Below are 20,406 nucleotides of genomic sequence, written 5' to 3'. Positions count from 1 at the left end.
ATAAATGTTCAATACTTTCACCTTCACACTGACAAAAGAGCAGCTGTTGCTGACATCTGGAGAGAAGCGACAAATGTTACTTTTAACTGGATAATATCTACGTAAAATCTTAAATAAAACTTCTTTGATCCTATTAGTAATTATATATTTATGAGGCAGTAAAAAGATTGCACTCCACAATTTGTTGCTCATATAATCCCATCTATGTTTACTTATGGGAGTGGAGAAAGTTTGTAAGAGTTCTGATAAACCCGTTTGTAAATTTCTTATTCATTATATTAGTTCCTTCAATTGAAATTGAGTCATGAAGGTTTAAATCGTTTGGATGTTTGGTTTGTGCTCAACAGAGCAAACTATGAGGAGCAGCTTTAACAATCATTTCAAATTCTTTTTGAGATATCTCTATGTTATTGTTGTTCATAAAGTGTTCATAAGTCTACCACTCACCATTGCTGTCAAGTAACTGATTCATCAAATTAATATTATTCTCAACCCACTTATGAAGAAACAATGATTAGTTTTCATGTATTCTATAAGCTTTGCTCCATAAGATGCAGTAATGAGGAGAGTAGTTGTGTTTATATATAAGATTCCAACATGGCAGAACCTGCTGAGGGAATTTAGCTCATTTGACTGGAAGTTTTCCAACTGAGAAACGACAACGCAATAAAAAATGTAGACGCCCCAGTTTACTGAACAGATGATATGGGAAAATATTAAACATTGAATTTTGATTTTTTTTTTTTTAGAAATCTTTTAATCCAATTAATTTTTAACATTTGATTAAAGACAGTAAAAGTCAAAACATTCAAACCTCCTTCAGCTAAAGAGTTTGGAAGAACAGATTGTTTTATTTTTCCATATAAACCTGAAGAGAATTTGATCCAGATCAGAACAGAGCGATTTACTAACATCAAGTGATGAGAAAAGATACGACGCCCTTGATATTCCTTCTGCTTTGCTTAATAGTATTTTACCATAAATAGTTAAATCCCTAGCTAACCAACTGTTATATGTCTTTTTAACAGATTCACAAACAGGAGGTAAATTACCCATGTTACTGTGGCCAGTGGAGATTTTAATTCCTAAGTAAGTTACAGTGTTTTTTACAGGGATGTTACACGTTTCAGTAACAGCGGTTGTATATAAGGGAAGGATTTCACATTTTTTTACATTGAGTTTCACCCTGAAATGCTAGAGAATTTAGCTACAACAGACAAAGCTACAGGAATTTCACTAGCATCTCTTAAAAACACTGTAGTATCGTCAGCAAGTTGGGACATTTTAAGTTCTCGATCAAATATTTTAATTCCCTCAAATGAGCTCTGTCTGATTAAAAAGTTTAAAATTTGGCCAACAAGCAGAAAAATGTAAGGGGAGGCCGGACATCCCTGACGAACCCCTTTATTGGTATTAAATCGGCTCGATGTGCCATAGAGAAGTTGTATAGAACTGTTATTATCTCTATAAAGTATTTTAAAGGCTTTAATGAAAAAGTGACCAAAGTGAAAAAAGGACAATGTGTCAAAAATGAAGTTGTGACTAACTGTATCAAAGGCCTTTTGATCATCTACAAACAGAATAATTGGATAAGATCTTTGTAATCAACTAAGTCCAACACTAATCGAATATTATCAGAAATGTTGCGTCCAGGCATGAAGCCGTTTTGAGATTCATGTAAAATATCATTTAAACCATTTTTCAGCCTTTTAGCTAAAATGGAGGCCAAAATGTTCTGGTCATTATTTAATAGAGTGACGCCACGCCAATTATCTACTATTAAATGATCTTTATTTGGTTTAGGGATCAAGGTGATAAGACCCTGTTTCATTGACGGGGGCAGTTCTTCATTGTTGATGGATTCATTATAAACTGCGAGAAGAAATTCTGAAGTTTCAGTTGAGAATTTCTGATCAAATCTCTGCTTTAAATATCTTAAATATAAATGATAAACTACATCAGGATGAGTGTCGTGGTGATTGTTTTCCACACCAAACATCCAATAAAAGTCCCACCAAGCCACCACTAAGGCTCTGGGGTCACGTTTCTCTACAGTTTCTACGTTTCTACAAATAAACTCCATAAATAATACAAAAAATATTAATTTAAGAATAAACTAACAAAATTCAAGTGGATAAAGAATAAATAGCTCCAACACTAAGTACTAAAGGCCACTCATCTATAGATAATAACTAATTGACTTGATGTTTGTTTGCATTGACAGATTAACTGATCAGTTTAATAGAAGCTTAAATATAATATTTCTGCAGCAGAAATCAGATTATTCTCTATGAAGGAGAAGCCAAACATCAGAACTCACAATTTATAATTAACAGAAAACTTTCCACATTTCTCTGTAATCAGTTTGTTTTATTGAAGAAAGTCAGAGAGAGAAAAGTAGACATTTATTTTCCTGATCTGCATCTAAATACTTTAGAACATCAGTTTGTATTTGATGTTAGTTTCTGTGTTTTGGAGGAAGTCTACTTCCATGACGGCCCGTTAGGTTTAAAAACGCCTCTTAAATCAGTTCACTTCAGTCTGAACTGATTTAAACAAATCAGCCAGACAAATACCAGAGTGAGGTTTACGAATCTCATGTTTTATGTTTTTTTAATTAAATTTAACCCAAACTGAGCCTTTGGTTCCCCCAGTGATTCTGAGTCGTCAGGTCAGCATTCGGCCCGATGGCCGTCCGCCCCGGTTAATATTCTTATTTTTCTGATTTTATGCTTGTTTCTGTTTTTATATGCCTCCTTCTCTCTCTTAGAGCAGATGTGTTTAAAAAATAACTCAAAAATGTGGTATTACATTTAAAGCATATTTTGTGTTCATTTTAACACACAAAGTGTTAAAACTTTACAGAAAATGATAAAACTAGTATGTGTTGAATTAGTCAGGCAGAATTAACTCCCTGCTGGCATCAGATTGTTTAATTCCTCTCCATGACAGTATTGTTGTCTTTTCTAAAATGGGTTTGAATTTCTTTTTTAAATCTATAACAGTTCATTGACATGTATGACATGGACACCAAGAACAATGAAGTCAGCATCCTGCTAGATGGACTCAGTGCTACGGACAAACCTTTCAAACTGGGCGTGTCCTGTCCACCTCAGCTCTGGTCGTCTTTACGTTATGCATGTACGATCAGCTGTTCTCCATCTGAAGAGAAGCTCATGGACTGGAACTGACTGGACAAGTTGAAGCTGGAAAGTAAAATGTCCAGTTGTCCAAAACGCAGAGGGACGGTTTCATACAGCACCAGGAGTTTATGGCCACTGGACTGGAAATGCATTTTGCCTTTTGATTGTAAAACAGATTCTTTTTTCTCATCACCTCTTTTATGATTTTTGTAGTAACGTGTTATACAGGCAGCATGGATTTTAAAATGTTTTGTTAGCTTGACTTTGAAGAAAAATAAAACATGTTGACTGGTGAATTAATTGGTGATGTGAATTTTACTTTTATATATGAGCTATTTATTGCACCTGTCACAAGATTTATTGTTGTAACATGTGTTTAATTTTAATAAAAGTATTTATCTTTATATTCTCATATGAAAATGTCCATTTCTATTTGACCTAATCTATAAAACACAAGATGACACAAGTACTGCAAATGTTTCCAGACTAAATCAGCTCATTATTCTGAGGCTGAATCCTGGAGCAGCTCAGTGGAGGAGAATCGCTACAGAGGGATCAGTTTTCAAAACCATTGATAAAAGGTGAAGGCAGGAGGCGGAGCTAGTAGCCATCATAATGAGGGTCTGACATTATGGGCGGAGCTTGTAGCCATCATAATGAGGGTCTGACCCAGTGGGCGGAGCTTGTAGCCATCATAATGAGGGTCTGACATTATGGGCGGAGCTTGTAGCCATCATAATGAGGGTCTGACCCAGTGGGCGGAGCTTGTAACCATCATTATGAGGGTCTGACATTATGGGCGGAGCTTGTAGCCGTCATAATGAGGGTCTGACCCAGTGGGCGGAGCTTGTATCCATCATAATGAGGGTCTGACCCAGTGGGCGGAGCTTGGAGCCATCATAATGAGGGTCTGACCCAGTGGGCGGAGCTTGTAGCCATCATAATGAGGGTCTGACCCAGTGGGCGGAGCTTGTAGCCATCATAATGAGGGTCTGACCCAGTGGGCGGAGCTTGTAGCCATCATAATGAGGGTCTGACCCAGTGGGCGGAGCTTGTAGCCATCATAATGAGGGTCTGACCCAGTGGGCGGAGCTTGGAGCCATCATAATGAGGGTCTGACCCAGTGGGCGGAGCTTGTAGCCATCATAATGAGGGTCTGACCCAGTGGGCGGAGCTTGTAGCCATCATAATGAGGGTCTGACACAGTGGGCGGAGCTTGTAGCCATCAAAATGAGGGTCTGACCCAGTGGGCGGAGCTTGGAGCCATCATAATGAGGGTCTGACATTATGGGCGGAGCTTGTAGCCGTCATAATGAGGGTCTGACCCAGTGGGCGGAGCTTGTAGCCATCATAATGAGGGTCTGACATGCAGGAAACTCCAGCATTTAAGACTTCATTATAAAGCACAGATCACCAAATGCCAGGTGGAAAACAGATCAAATGAGCTCAACATCTTCATTACTTTTGCTTTTTAGTGAGTGAAAAATGAAGCAGAGTGATTAATTTAAAGACTATAATGAGGAAATCTGCATTAAACTTTACAGCTGTGATTCCAAAGTGAAGTCAGGATATAATAAAATGTTTTTAATGTTTTATTGGAGCAAAATTTGAAACTTGGATCTAAATTACAGGAACCTGGAAAACCAGGATGAAACCTGGATGATCCATCAGAGCAAAGATTGTTTTCATTCTGCAAAATACAAACTTGTGAACAGAATATTAAAATGTCTCTTTTTACAAAACAAAGTTTATAAATCTGTGAGATTCTGGAAGAACATTCAGGGATTAGAAAGGAAAGTGAATCCTGACAGTCGGATTAATTTATGGAAAAGACTTTCTGTCTTGTTTCAGTATTTTAATCATTTTATTTATATGTTTAAAAACCAAATATCTGGTTTTATCTCTACGTCAGAGTTTCTGCCTGTAATAAAACGACTCAGACTCATTTGACTTCAGATTATATGAATTCATTTATTTTCTTCTGTTTTCATTCATTACAGTCTTTTCAGAGTTTTTACAGAGAATCTGAGGCTTCATGAAGGTTTTCAGGTTAACAGTCTAATAACAGCTTCAGAGAGAAAAATGTTCATTTCAAACACGAAACAAGTGAAACTTTAAGACCATTTTAACACATCTCTATTTCTCTGATTGATAAATCACTTTGCAGACAAAAGAAAAGAAAATATCAGGGAGAAAATTTATTTGGGTTTACAGAACTCTGCAGAACCTTCTATGGTCCAAACTCCAGCCAGTAGCGGCTCAGTGAATCTGGTCTGGACTCTGTGGATCAGAGTCATGGATTCAGAGACGCTGTAGAAGGACAGAATACCTGCTCTGTGGTCCAGGTACACTCCGACTCTGGAGGAAACTGGACCTGAGACGGAGGTCCAGATGTTGTTGTGACCAAATTCAGAACTTTTACAATTTAAAGCCCAAGATTTGTCATTATGTCCAAATATACATTCATTCCCATCTCCTGCTCTGCTGATATTCTTGTATGCTACTGCTACATAAACCTCTGTCCCGCTCCTCTTCACCTCCCAGTAACAACGTCCAGTCAGACTCTCTTTACTCAGAACCTGAAACCAATCTGTGAATCTGTCTGGATGACTTGGATAAGACTGAGGTTGAATCATCGCTGTCACCTTCCTGTTCCCCTCTGATAGAACCAGCATTGTGTTCGCTGTGTTTGGATCCAGGTTGATTTCACATGAATATTTTAAGAATCCATCTCTGGTCTTTGGTTCTGGTCCTGACAGTAGAACATCCACCTCAGTGACCATCAGTGAGATGTTTGTCCATGAGTCTCTCAGGACGTCCTGTAGTTTGTCTCTGAGCTCTGACACAGCTGCTGTCACGTCCTCAAAGTGTCTCAGAGGACGGATGTTGATGCTGGATGAGGGTGTCGACTCCCTGAGTGCTGGCAGTGAGGGGTAGTTGAGGAGAAACTGGTTGTGATCCTCTGTGTGTGAGAGCTGCTCCAGCTCAGCGTCTTTCCTCTTCAGCTCACTGATCTCCTGCTCCAGCTTCTCCTGAACATCTTTGACTCCACTCACTTCAGTTTCCTGCTGGGATCTGATCTGCTGCTTCACATCAGAGCTTCTTTTCTGGAGGAGACGGATCAGCTCAGTGAAGATCTTCTCACTGTCCTCCACTGTTTTATCAGCAGAGTGATTGATGGCCTCCACCTCCTGTTGAAGCAGCTTCACATCTTTCTCTCTGTCCTGGATTCTCTGCTGGATGTTTCCTCGTCTCTCCTCCAGCTCTCTCTGCCTCTCAGTCCTTTCAGCTGCAGCTGACACTGTGTCATGACCTTTATGTTCCTCCACAGAGCAGAGACTACAGATACACTTCTGATCAGTGCGGCAGAATATCTTCATCACCTCATCATGCTTAGAGCAGATGTTCTCCTGGAGGTTCTTGGACGGCTCCACCAGCTTGTGTTTCTTTAAAGGAGCCACTTCATAATGAGGCTGAAGGTGTTTCTCACAGTAAGAGGCCAGACAGACTAAACAGGACTTGATGGCTTTCAGTTTTCTTCCAGTACAGAAATCACAGGCCACATCTTCAGGTCCAGCATAGCAGAGATCAGCAGGAGCAGCTTGGAGTCCAGTCTTCTTCAGCTGCTCCACTAAAGCTGCTAGCATGGTGCTCTTCTGCAGTAAAGGCCTCTCTGTGAAGGAGTGCCTGCATTGAGGACAGTGGCAGCTTTTCTTCTCCTCACCTTCATCCCAGAAGCTTTTAATACAGTTCATACAGTAGCTGTGTCCACAGGGAATCGTCACCGGATCCTTCAGTAGATCCAAACAGATCGAACAGGACAAAGTTTCTCGGTCCATCTGATTCTGCTCCATTTCTGCTCTCAGTCACAGCGACTGTGTGAGTTTCATTTCCTGAGAACAGAAACTGGGTTGAGCTCTGATCTACCAATCACGTGTCAGTGCAGAGAGGCTTCAGCCAATCAGCTTTCAGCTTCAGCAGCTGTTGTTCCTCCCAGTTTCAACGTTTGTTGAAGAGCAGGAATATCAGGCTCAGGGAAAATGTGGAAGAGGGTTAACAGAATGAATGGTGTAAGAACAGACTCTGGTTGTTCCTGTTTTAATTAGTGATGTAACAGCAGCAGGAAGCAGTGAAGAAAAAGCAACAGTGTTAGAGCTGATATTTTCCAAAATACATACATGCAGAAAAGGATAAATGAAAGTTGAACCTTTTTACTCTGAATCTGATGATTCCTCATCTACGTATCAAAGAGGATTTAGGAAGTGGAGGAATTATGAACCCTGGACTTTGTTTACATTGGTTTAAAACAAAAGAAGCTCAGGATAATAGAGTGAATAGCAGCAGTTTGTCTAGATGTAGCAAAGCTCCATGACATGAAGCAGAAAGAAACATTAATAATCAAACTGCTCAGAGAGGAGCTGAACACAGATTTAGATCAGGAAGCTGAGGGAGCAGAACTGGGAATCTAACCTTTGTCTCCTCATTTATAATCAATGGTTAAATATTTACAGAGTTTATTCTCTTATGTTCACCTTGAACCTTAAAATAAAACCTGTAACTTCACAGGGATCAAATGTTTAGTCTAACTTTAGATATTTAAACATAAATCATAAACTAAACCAGGATAAGTACTAAAGGCCACTCATCTATAGATAATAACTAATTGACTTGATGTATAATGGGTGTGAGGTCGTGTTGCTACTCATGTACTGTAGGTGGCGGTATGCACCTCAAAGTTGCTTGATAATAGAAAAGAAGTAGAAGAAGAAAAGTGACGTCATAATGCAGAAGTATATCAAACCTCAGACAAACAAATAATGGCAGATGTAGTGAAACTCGATGCTTTTTTCAAGTCATTTCTGCCTTTTGAGTCGACAGGCAGGAAAATCCTCTGTGGATCATCATCAGGTCTGAGAGATTATTTATGGGAAACAATAAGCCCAAATCTTCCTCAGCCAGATGGAGAGTGAGGGACTCTACCTCTCCCTGGATGTAAATGTGATTAAATGCAGTCAGGCAGCATTTAATCGTACAAAACCAGTGAGAGACAAAAACGACTTTAAAGAAAAAGAGAAAATCAGCCTTCAGAAAGATGCTAAAAATAAAAATTAGTATGAAAAAGTGCTTAACCCTCCTATTATGTTGCGGGTCAAATTGACCCGTTTTAAAGATTAAAAATATTTTTAAAATAGTTGCAAGTATTTTTATTGCATGAAACTTTTTCTATTTGTCTTAATAGGTGAACTCTACATATAAATTGAAAATTTATTCATTTTACACATTTGCAGCCCCCCCTGCGTCTACTTGTTACATCGATACTGTTCGGGTCAATTTGACCCGGCAGTCAAGTTAAAGTGCAAAAAAAGATTAAAAATGTCCAATTCTGTTTGTTTCCTTACAGCTATGAACCTTATTTTACCACACACACACACACACACAACACAACACACCACACACACACACACACACACACACACACACACACACACACACACACACACACATGCACACGCAGACACACACAAACCCACTTTCTCCCTGCTCTCTTTACTTCACAATGAACTGCGAGAAACCAGGTGTTCATACAACTTTTGACGGGAACCTTTTCTGTTCCCGTGGGTAAACTCCACCCACACTGAGTGGGTAAATCCTATTTTTTATGTCCAAATGAGTAACTGAGTAAGTTGTCGTCATTAATCCTTAATTTCTGAGAAATAAAAAACATAATTGCACAAATTTTGATTGAGATGGTTAGTATTAGACTTAATAATCAGATAAAAAAATGTTCTGGAGGAATTTTCTGGTTTCTGACAATATTACATGATAAAACTCTCCCCGGGTCAAATTGACCCACGAACATTATTGCTGTACCTCAGAAACGAACATAATAGGAGGGTTAAATGTAAATACAGCAGTTACTGCATGTGTAACACTCGCTAAGTGTTTACAGTTAATAAAATCGTAATAAAACCAGAGCTAGTTTCGGCTACTGGAGTAGTGAGAAGTGTATTTTAAATTAATGACCACAGACCCAAAGAATTAAGTTAAAAACAGCTGGCTTATTATTTGTTGAAAGTACAATAAAACAATAACAACAATGTTACACAATTAACACACAATGACGCAAATTCAAAAAATAGTTTCCAGTTTCTTTCAGAATATTTTATAAATCTAAATTAAGGATACTATTTATTTTACCTAAGTTATAGTTCTATTTTAGTTCTAGTTAGTACTATTTATCTATTTTAATCTACAGTTTGTTTTAATCTATTTTAGTTCTTTGGTGTTTCCCCTAAGACAGTGTTTTTCAACCACTGTTCCGCGGCACACTAGCGTACCGTGAGTGATCATCAGGTGTGCCGTGGAAATTATCCAATTTCACCTACCGGACTATAAACTGCTACTTTTTTCCTACACTTTGAACATGCGGCTTTTCTGTGGATTTTTCTGTGGCTCTTTAGCAGGAAGGGAATCATTGGAAGTCAAAATTGGAAATCAAAGAAGAATGCGCTAATTTTCATTTAGAACAAGCACATGCTAGCAGCTATGCTAGCAGCAGGCACGACGGACAAATGTTTTCAAACTCATATGATGCAGTTTCTAAGTTGATGAGTATCGATCTAGCAATACAGGAGGGAAGTAAAGCCGCTGCACGTAAACTCGGCGTGAACAAAACCGGATTTGGAGACGGAGAACTGCGTCCTTAATATATCCAGTAGTTATTAGGACGCAGCCCTCTGCTGCCCTCTGCTGGGTCCTTATGGGAAACTGAGAGCGGCAGAGATACCAGCGGCCTGCAGCCCGGTGCGGCTGATATATGTAAGTTTCCTGGGGTGGGGTGGGGGGTCAAAAATTTTTAAAGTACGGTTAGTATGGTGCGCTCATTGTCCGGAAAATACGATAATTGGTCTTAAAATATTTTTTTGAAAACAAATTAATTATTTCCAAAGAATGCCATCTTTAAGTGTCTTTCCTGTAGTAGTGACTAGCGGCGTAATCATGTAATTTTATTACCACTAGATGGCAGTAGGTACAGAGCATTTTACATTAAAACAAGAGAATTAGTGATTCTCAGTGTTGTGGCACTGTTCAGGTGTATTTTTGAAGTGAACATGTTAAGTGCAATTTGAAAAAAGAAATGTAAAATATGATAAAAATTAATGTTTGTGTTTATTTGATTCCTATTCAACACACTTTGATAAGAATGACAATATATGTAATATAGGCGGCTACCGAGTATCTTTGTTTCCATATTTGGTTGGTGGTGTGCCTCGTGATTTTTTCAATTAAAACAATGTACCTTGGTTTAAAAACGGTTGAAAAACACTGCCCTAAGAAGTAAAAAAAACAACAACAATAACAGCAGAACAACAAAACACAGCAGAACAATTCAGCAAGGACAGTTCAGCTGTGCTTCAGATTGATGTCTTGTTTCCTCCGATGATCCAACAGTTGATTCTGTTTCGGTGATTCGCTGCTAATGCGCACAACATTGGCTATTTTAATTAAGAATAGTCACTTGACAGGTTTTGACATATTAGGTAATCAGTTAATAATTAGTCAATTGGCTGATGATACGACTTTGTTCCTAAAAGATGAATCTCAAATTCCCTTAGCATTAAATATTATCAACGACTTCTCCAAGGCTTCTGGTTTAAAACTAAATTTAGATAAAAGTGTATTATTTGATCTGAAGGATCGATCTACTCCGTCAATATAACCTTAAGGTGTGTAAAGAGGTGAAATATTTAGGTATTGTTGTGACTAGAGATAAATCTCACTCTGAAAAGCTTAATATAAGCGACAATGTAGATAAATGTAAACTAATTTTAAATCGATGGCTGCAAAGAGATCTCTCTGTTTTTGGTAGAATACTCTCAACTAGAATGGACAGTTATTCTAGACTTACTTATCCGGCTTACTCTTTACCTTTATCAAGCAAAATAATTAAAAATAATAGTTTAAATTTCAACTTTATTTGGAGAAATAAATGTCATTATATTGCAAAACAGGATTTGATTAAATCATATGAAGATGGTGGAGGCAATGCCAGAGATTCTGATGTTATGAATGGAATGTTAAAAATAAAATGGCTTAAATTGTGTTTGCAGAATCTAAATTCCATTTGGTTTGTTTTTCCCAGTTTGGTCTTTAAAAACTTGGGTGGACTTGATTTCCTGTTAAGATGCGATTTTGATCTTAGAAGATTACCAGTTAAACTTTCAGATTTTCATCAACAGGCTCTCCTGTATTGGAAGCTCATCTTCAAACACAACTTCACTCCACACAACACTCCAATATGGAACAATAGATATATATTGATCAATAGAAAATCGTTTTTTATTGAGAATTGGTTTTGTAAATGTGGTGGGATGGTGTTTCACCCTCCCCCACGCTTTGCGTCGGGTGTGGCGAGAGGCGCGCCACTGATTGGTGGGCGGGGCAGATGCCTTTAAAGCTGGGTAAGTCGCTGCGAGGTGTGTGTGTGTGTGTGTGTGTGTGCCCTTGTTTCCTCCACTGTCTGCGCAATTGGCGGCTGCATGTTGGTGGTGTTTGGTCCGCTCGTATGATATCGTAAGTGCCATTTTTGCTATCCGGGGTTGGGATCGTGGTTGGTTCTTTTGGGCGCTACACCTGTCGTGTTTCCGCAGTGCGGCTCTGCTGGCGTTGCCGGCCGCGGCTGGAGGTTGTGGCGGTGTGTGGCTTCTGTCTGGTCCTCGTCTGTTGACCTGCTCCCTCCCGGGGTAGGCTGTGTCTCCATCCCTGGGTAAGCTACCTGCTACCTAGTTTTTGGATTATTTCTATTTTTAGCATTCATGGGTTTTTCTGTTCTAGGCAACTGATTGTTGGAGCCACAGTGCTTTGGACGCTCGGCTGCTTTGTCTTTGCTTTGTCTTTGCTTTGTCTTTGCTTTGTCTTATCACTGTTTGTTCTGGCCGCTCTCCGCTGGGCCTGTTGTGGATTGGGCAGGCTGGTGGGCGGGGCATTTCTCCTCTGGCCCCCATAGAAGGGCACTTGGAGAGACGACGACAACTTGTTCCATCATTTGAAGTATTTTCTTTTACAGTTTGTTGAAGTATTCATTTGTTTCGTTTGAGTGCTGTGTTATTTCTTTTGTTGCATGTTTTGTTTTCTTGCTTTATTTTGTTACATTTGCATGGTTTGCTTGTTTTTTTTGGAACAACCTCATCTTGTTTGTTCCCTTTTTCTTTGGTTCCGGCGACCAAGTAGTGAGCCCGATGCCTCGGATTTTAAAAGAAGTGTTTTAAAAGAATTTTTAGATAGTTTAATAAAGTATTGTACACTGTTAAATCTGTGTTCTGGTGTGTCTTGTTGCGTTGTTTTTTTTAGAAATATCTCCACCTGCTGGTCACATAAAGGTGTGTGGGCTGTTGCTCACTTTTTGGATGCAAATGGTGACATATTACAACATTCTGAGTTTTGTGACAAATTTCATTTATATTGTACCCAGGCAAAATACAAAAGAATCGTTAAAGCCTTCCCTCGTCAGCTTGTATCCATGGTCAGACAAGATTTATTGTATTCTAAGGTTTGTCCTCGTTTAAGGACTCTTTTGATTGAAAATGTTGATTTTTGTGATGTCAAATGCATCAATAAGGTTATAAGAAGCCATTTATCTAGTTATTGTGCCACCGATGTGCTTAAAAGAGAGTATATCCTTAGAGACTTCAACAAAGAACAAATTAAAAAGATTAGATCAAAATATTTGTTTTCCACTTCCTGCCAAAATAAAAGATATGCAATTTAACATTTTAAACAAAATCTATCCAACTAACACCTTCCTGAGAGACGGGTTTAAAATGGATGTGGATTCTGTGAAAAAGTTACTGAAGATTTAAATCACCTGTTTTTCACGTGTGAAGTGGTTCAGTCTTTTTTTCAAGATCTTCATCAGTTTATTCTCAGCCATGGTGCAATTAGCAGATATAACCATACAAGATGTTAAATTTGGTTTCTTCATCAATGATCACTCCATTGACTATGGAATAAATAATGTTTTATTGTTGGCTAAATTTCATATACACAAATGTCGCTTCCTAAAACTATTCCCAACTTTAGACAGTGGATGAATGATTTAAACTTGTTCTATAAATCTTTATGTCTTGTAAAGTCAAAACATGCTTTTAAGTTGTCCAATTTTTTTTAAACGTTTCATACTATAATGTACTGCCCTGTTTGTTTCATTTTCTTTTGTATCATTTTTGTCTTTCTTTTTTTTTTATTCGTTTCATTTTCTTTTCCTCTGTCCCAGTGATCTGGCCCTGTTGACATTTTGTTGTCTGATCTTATAATGTATATGTTGGGTAAAATTAATCATTTTAACTAATCATTGTTCATTTTATTTGAGTGTTTTATCTACATGTGTTCAGTTACCTTTGACCAGTCATGCTTTAAGGTTCTTTATCTATAATGTAATTTCCTACTCAAGGGGTCCATCTGTTCTGTTATCTCAGCATTGTTCTACTGAAGAAGGTCATCATAATAAAAGCTAATTCCAATCAGAGTGGAGCAAAGCTCACCAGTCTTTGATCCCGAGCGGGTTAGAGGTTGTGGATCTCTCCCTTTGCAAAGGAAGTCATAAAACCCTCATTTGTCTTGTGTCTGGTTCTACACAGGTCTTGAGCTAACTTTAAAAAACCCCAACAGTATACATTACGGTACCTTTATGGAGCTGATTGTATGTTTATATAATAATAAAAATAAATAAAATAAAAAAAGAGAAACCGGAAGTGGATCCAGGGTTTTATAATCCAGGTGCAGAGAGGACAGAAACATTGAATCTGCCTCCAGCAGGAATGATGATGGATTTGTGTTCAGTTACTGTAAACTCTGAACCTGCTGCCAGTTTATATTAAAGGGTCAATTCACCCAAACAAACCATTAAGCTGAGCAGTTTTTCCTTAAAGGAAGAAAAGATGAAAACTTTAATCTGAGGTAACTACAAACTAAAATAAGGATTTTTGATTGAAAACATTAAACATTCTTACATTAACTCTTATAAGATTTGTTTTGTGTCCAGCAGTGATAATCTATTTCACACTAAATTAATTAATAAAAATGTTTGTTTTTAATTTTCACTATGTAAAAATCTGAGTTTAACAACATAAAACAATAAAATTACAGATTAATACGATTAAAATAAAAATGTAACAACTTTTTAAACACCAGAGTAAATAAGTCACAGAATGATTCTGATTTCATCACCAACACTAAGAAAATATACAGTAATAAACAGTTTTATAGTAAAAAACTAAAATGTTTAATTTCATATCTCATAACTGAGGGAACAAACACTGAGATCTGGAACCAACTGATTTCAGGTCGTGTTGTTTTTCATGTCTTTGGCATAAACTTCATAAATATATGTTTAAAAGGAGCTGACTTTGTTTTCTGCCTGAATTCAGGAGCAGAAATATTCAACTTTCTGAGCTGAACGTACGCAGCCTGTTGTTCCCACTGACTCGCCTCAGGCTGCAGGAGGAAACGTTTCAACGCAGCTGTGAGGCGTTCAGGTGCTCATGACAGACTGTGGGAAACTCCAGCATTTAAGACTTCATTATAAAGCACAGATCACCAAATGCCAGGTGGAAAACAGATCAAATGAGCTCAACATCTTCATTACTTTTGCTTTTTAGTGAGTGAAAAATGAAGCAGAGTGATTAATTTAAAGACTATAATGAGGAAATCTGCATTAAACTTTACAGCTGTGATTCCAAAGTGAAGTCAGGATATAATAAAATGTTTTTAATGTTTTATTGGAGCAAAATTTGAAACTTGGATCTAAATTACAGGAACCTGGAAAACCAGGATGAAACCTGGATGATCCATCAGAGCAAAGATTGTTTTCATTCTGCAAAATACAAACTTGTGAACAGAATATTAAAATGTTTTTCTTTTTACAAAACAAAGTTTATAAATCTGTGAGATTCTGGAAGAACATTCAGGGATTAGAAAGGAAAGTGAATCCTGACAGTCGGATTAATTTATGGAAAAGACTTTCTGTCTTGTTTCAGTATTTTAATCATTTTATTTATATGTTTAAAAACCAAATATCTGGTTTTATCTCTACGTCAGAGTTTCTGCCTGTAATAAAACGACTCAGACTCATTTGACTTCAGATTATATGAATTCATTTATTTTCTTCTGTTTTCATTCATTACAGTCTTTTCAGAGTTTTTACAGAGAATCTGAGGCTTCATGAAGGTTTTCAGGTTAACAGTCTAATAACAGCTTCAGAGAGAAAAATGTTCATTTCAAACACGAAACAAGTGAAACTTTAAGACCATTTTAACACATCTCTATTTCTCTGATTGATAAATCACTTTGCAGACAAAAGAAAATATCAGGGAGAAAATTTATTTGGGTTTACAGAACTCTGCAGAACCTCCAGGACCGTAAAACCAAACTCCAGCCAGTAGCGGCTCAGTGAATCTGGTCTGGACTCTGTGGATCAGAGTCATGGATTCAGAGACGCTGTAGAAGGACAGAATACCTGCTCTGTGGTCCAGGTACACTCCGACTCTGGAGGAAACTGGACCTGAGATGGAGGTCCAGATGTTGTTGTGACCAAATATAGAACTTAGACAATTTAAAGCCCAAGATTTGTCATTATTTCCAAATCCACATTCATTCCCACCTCCTGCTCTGCTGATATTCTTGTATGCTACTGCTACATAAACCCATGACCCGCTCCACTCCACCTCCCAGTAACAACGTCCAGTCAGACTCTCTTTACTCAGAACCTGACAGTAATGAGTGAATCTGTCTGGATGACTTGGATAAGACTGAGGTTGATTCATCCATGTCACCTTCCTGTTCCCCTCTGATAGAACCAGCTTTGTGTGAGCTGTGTTTGGATCCAGGTTGATTTCACATGAATATTTTAAGAATCCATCTCTGGTCTTTGGTTCTGGTTCTGACAGTAGAACTTCTACCTCAGTGATCTTCAGTGAGATGTTTGTCCATGAGTCTCTCAGGATGTCCTGTAGTTTGTCTCTGAGCTCTGACACAGCTGCTGTCACGTCCTCAAAGTGTCTCAGAGGACGGATGTTGATGCTGGATGAGTGTGTCGACTCCCTGAGTGCTGGCAGTGAGGGGTAGTTGAGGAGAAACTGGTTGTGATCCTCTGTGTGTGAGAGCTGCTCCAGCTCAGCGTCTTTCCTCTTCAGCTCACTGATCTCCTGCTCCAGCTTCTCCTGAACATCTTTGACTCGACTCACTTCAGTTTCCTGCTGGGATCTGATCTGCTGCTTCACATCAGAGCTTCTTTTCTGGAGGAGACGGATCAGCTCAGTGAAGATCTTCTCACTGTCCTCCACTGTTTTATCAGCAGAGTGATTGATGGCCTCCACCTCCTGTTGAAGCAGCTTCACATCTTTCTCTCTGTCCTGGATTCTCTGCTGGATGTTTCCTCGTCTCTCCTCCAGCTCTCTCTGCCTCTCAGTCCTTTCTGCTGCAGCTGACACTGTGTCATGGCCTTTATGTTCATCCATTAAACAGATAATACAGATACACTTCTGATCAGTGCGGCAGAACATCTTCATCACCTCATCATGCTTAGAGCAGATGTTCTCCTGGAGGTTCTTGGACGGCTCCACCAGCTTGTGTTTCTTAAATGTAGCTGAATCATAATGAGGCTGAAGGTGTTTCTCACAGTAAGAGGCCAGACAGACTAAACAGGACTTGATGGCCTTCAGTTTTCTTCCAGTACAGAAATCACAGGCCACATCTTCAGGTCCAGCATAGCAGTGATCAGCAGGAGCAGCTTGGAGTCCAGTCTTCTTCAGCTGCTCCACTAAAGCTGCTAGCATGATGTTTTTCTCTAGAACAGGCCTCGGTATGAAGGTTTTCCTGCACTGAGGGCAGCTCTGGATTCGTTTTTGATCCTCTTCATCCCAGTGTCTTTTAATACAGTTCATACAGTAGCTGTGTCCACAGGGAATCGTCACCGGATCCTTCAGTAGATCCAAACAGATCGAACAGGAGATAGTTTCTCGGTCCATCTGATTCTGCTCCATTTCTGCTCTCAGTCACAGCGACTGTGTGAGTTTCATTTCCTGAGAACAGAAACTGGGTTGAGCTCTGATCTACCAATCACGTGTCAGTGCAGAGAGGCTGCAGCCAATCACCTTTCAGCTTCAGCAGATGTTGGTTCCTCCCAGTTTCAACGTTTGTTGAAGAGCAGGAATATCAGGCTCAGGGAAAATGTGGAAGAGGGTTAACAGAATGAATGGTGTAAGAACAGACTCTGGTTGTTCCTGTTTTAATTAGTGATGTAACAGCAGCAGGAAGCAGTGAAGAAAAAGCAACAGTGTTAGAGCTGATATTTTCCAAAATACATACATGCAGAAAAGGATAAATGAAAGTTGAACCTTTTTACTCTGAATCTGATGATTCCTCATCTACGTATCAAAGAGGATTTAGGAAGTGGAGGAATTATGAACCCTGGACTTTGTTTACATTGGTTTAAAACAAAAGAAGCTCAGGATAATAGAGTGAATAGCAGCAGTTTGTCTAGATGTAGCAAAGCTCCATGACATGAAGCAGAAAGAAACATTAATAATCAAACTGCTCAGAGAGGAGCTGAACACAGATTTAGATCAGGAAGCTGAGGGAGCAGAACTGGGAATCTAACCTTTGTCTCCTCATTTATAATCAATGGTTAAATATTTACAGAGTTTATTCTCTTATGTTCACCTTGAACCTTAAAATAAAACCTGTAACTTCACAGGGATCAAATGTTTAGTCTAACTTTAAATATTTTAAACATAAATCATAAACTAAACCAGGATAAGTACTAAAGGCCACTCATCTATAGATAATAACTAATTGACTTGATGTATAATGGGTGTGAGGTCGTGTTGCTACTCATGTACTGTAGGTGGCGGTATGCACCTTAAAGTTGCTTGATAATAGAAAAGAAGAAGAAGAAAAAGTTTTTTTTTTACAAAACGTTTATTTACAACGATTTAACAATAAACTGTTGCATAATAATCAGGTCAATGAAAACCAAATAAAAACAATAAATATTTACATTAGCAGCTTGTTATAATTTAATTCTCCCTGATTAGAAATAGTGCACAGTACATCGTTTAAACCCCATATCTGTTTAAAACCCCAATCATAAGTTAAGGCTGAGTTAAAATGCCAGTAAGCGCTTCTAGGTAAAATATTTTTGATAAAAACACTACCTAAAAGCAACGAGTGGTCTGTAAAAGCCACCGGTAAAATCTGGCATGTTTTAAACACATTAAAATTGTGTTTAAAACAATAAAACCGATCAAGACAGGCTAAAGAGATTCTATTTTCTTTAATGTGGGACCATGTACTGCCTGGAGCCTGCATGCATCCTGCTCCATACATCCACCAGGCCGTGAGATGAGACCAGCTGCCGCAGAGCATGTTGGGCTGCTGGATGCATGATTACGGTCTAAAAACTCGTTTTCAGTGCAGTTAAAATCCCCACCTATAAAAACAAAGTCCTCAGACCCACAATCACCCAACCGTTCCCCAATTTTTTCATAAAAACGCTTTTTCTCTGCATTGGTGATAGGAGCATAAATATTAATAAAAACTATAGTAAAACAATCAAACTTTGTCTTAACTAAAAGACACCTTCCCTGAATAACATGTTCAATTTCTATAGAGTTTGGGGTGAACGCTCTGGAAAAGAGGAAGCCCAACCCTGCACTCTGGGAGGTGCCGTGACCTAAAATGACCCCCTCCCTCCCTTCTATGACCCAGTCCGTCTCTATTAAATGGTCGCTGTGTGTTTCTTGCAGGTAAATTACGTCAAATTTCTTTTGGTTCAACATTTGATAAATTAAAGCTCGTTTTCCAGCCTCCCTCGCCCCGTTAAGATTTAAAGATGCTATTTTAAAAGAATCCATATTGGGTAAGAAGCTAAAAACAAAATACAAGAAGACTATAAATGATGTTAAAAATCTATTGTGCATCATTTAACTCGAAAGTTGTTTTCTAACTTGAGTCACTTTTTTCTTTAGTCTAAAAATTACTGTATCTGTCAAACCTGAAAGTTCTTTGCTCCTAATATAGTATCTTGCTGAGTAGAGAAACGTTTTTAAATTAGGAAAAATGCTTCCAATTTTTACTCCTTTCACCCCTTTACTATCCTCTAAAAATGGTTTAAAAGCCTCTACAGGGTATCTAGGTTGTTTGCTGCTATTTTGAGATACAGAAACCTCGCTGATGTCAGAAACCCAACTCTCAGCGTCGCTACTGTCTGACAGCTCTTTCCTCTCTGCAGCCAGCTTGCTGGCCTGTTTACTGGCCTGCAGAGCAGCCACCACATTCCTCCTTTTGCTTCGCCTCTTTAACGGGGCTGAAGCCTCCAGTTCCATCGCCTCCTCTGTTTCACCTGTCTCTCCAGCCACTCTAGCTCCAAAAATCAACTCTGCACTGTTCTGTTCCTCCACCTGCAACCTCTCCTTTCTCTCCCTGATCTCCACACACTATATGATCCTCATCGCCCCTCACCTCCACCTGCTGCTCTCCCTGCACACCATCCCTCTCAACCACTTCACACTCACCACCACCATTCACCCCATCACCACACAACACTGTGCTCTCATCCTTTCCTGCACCTACATTAATTTTCACACTTTTGTCACTTTCCACTACCGACACCTCAAACGTACCTTCCGCCTGCTCCTCTGCAGCGGGCTCCCCCGCTACCACCGCGGGTTCCTCCGCCGCGGCCGCCGCGGGATCCTCCGCTGCTCCAGCATCAGCAGGTGGGCTCCCCAGCAGCGGGCTGCTGCTTTGCACTCGGCGGAGCCGGCCCGGCCCTGTCGGAACACATTTTAATAATGTGCCCCTCCTGACCGCCACCAAAACACTTCATGTTAGAGGACGTGGCAAACAGGATGTAATCAAAATCATCTACTCTAACATGAAATCGGAGGTTGAGTTTCTCATCCCTCCGATTCAATATCATAAACAGTTGTCTCCTATGGGAGACAACATGTTTTAAAAACGGTGAATTGCACCCAGAGGGTACTTTTTTCACCGGTGAAACTACCTTACCGTGTCGAGAGAGCTCTTTGATCAAAAATTCGTCACTAATGAAAGGAGGTACATTCGATAAGGTGACCTTAGTTGAAGGCAAGGTGAGCGGCGTTACTTGTAAAAACAGGCCGTTGACAGAAACGCCTACCTCTACCAGATGTTGAGCCTGCTCCACTTTCTCCACGAACAAGACGACAGCTCCACTCATGCGAGC

At 39.2% G+C, this 20,406-nt stretch overlaps 3 protein-coding genes across 3 annotated transcripts in view; all 3 read right to left on the bottom strand.

The window, feature by feature from the left end:
* The window catches only part of dnajc1 (DnaJ (Hsp40) homolog, subfamily C, member 1), a 274,202-nt gene that overhangs the window by 23,572 nt on the left and 230,224 nt on the right, over positions 1–20,406 (bottom strand). The gene's annotated exons all lie outside the window — the stretch shown is intronic.
* Positions 5,095–7,152, bottom strand: LOC103479969 (tripartite motif-containing protein 16-like). Its single transcript, XM_008434685.3, has one exon. It carries the CDS (start codon positions 6,995–6,997, stop codon positions 5,342–5,344), a length of 1,656 nt encoding a protein of 551 aa, XP_008432907.2. The 5' UTR covers positions 6,998–7,152; the 3' UTR covers positions 5,095–5,341.
* On the bottom strand, positions 15,279–17,222 carry LOC103467971 (tripartite motif-containing protein 16-like). The gene has a single exon (XM_081598413.1). It carries the CDS (start codon positions 17,180–17,182, stop codon positions 15,521–15,523), a length of 1,662 nt encoding a protein of 553 aa, XP_081454539.1. The 5' UTR covers positions 17,183–17,222; the 3' UTR covers positions 15,279–15,520.

The sequence above is a fragment of the Poecilia reticulata genome, chromosome 17 (assembly GCF_904066995.2).
Source record: "Poecilia reticulata chromosome 17, P_reticulata-male-v2, whole genome shotgun sequence".
Taxonomy (NCBI): domain Eukaryota; kingdom Metazoa; phylum Chordata; class Actinopteri; order Cyprinodontiformes; family Poeciliidae; genus Poecilia; species Poecilia reticulata.
Note: the sequence above shows the minus strand (reverse complement) of the source record. Positions and strands in the feature narration are given on the sequence as shown.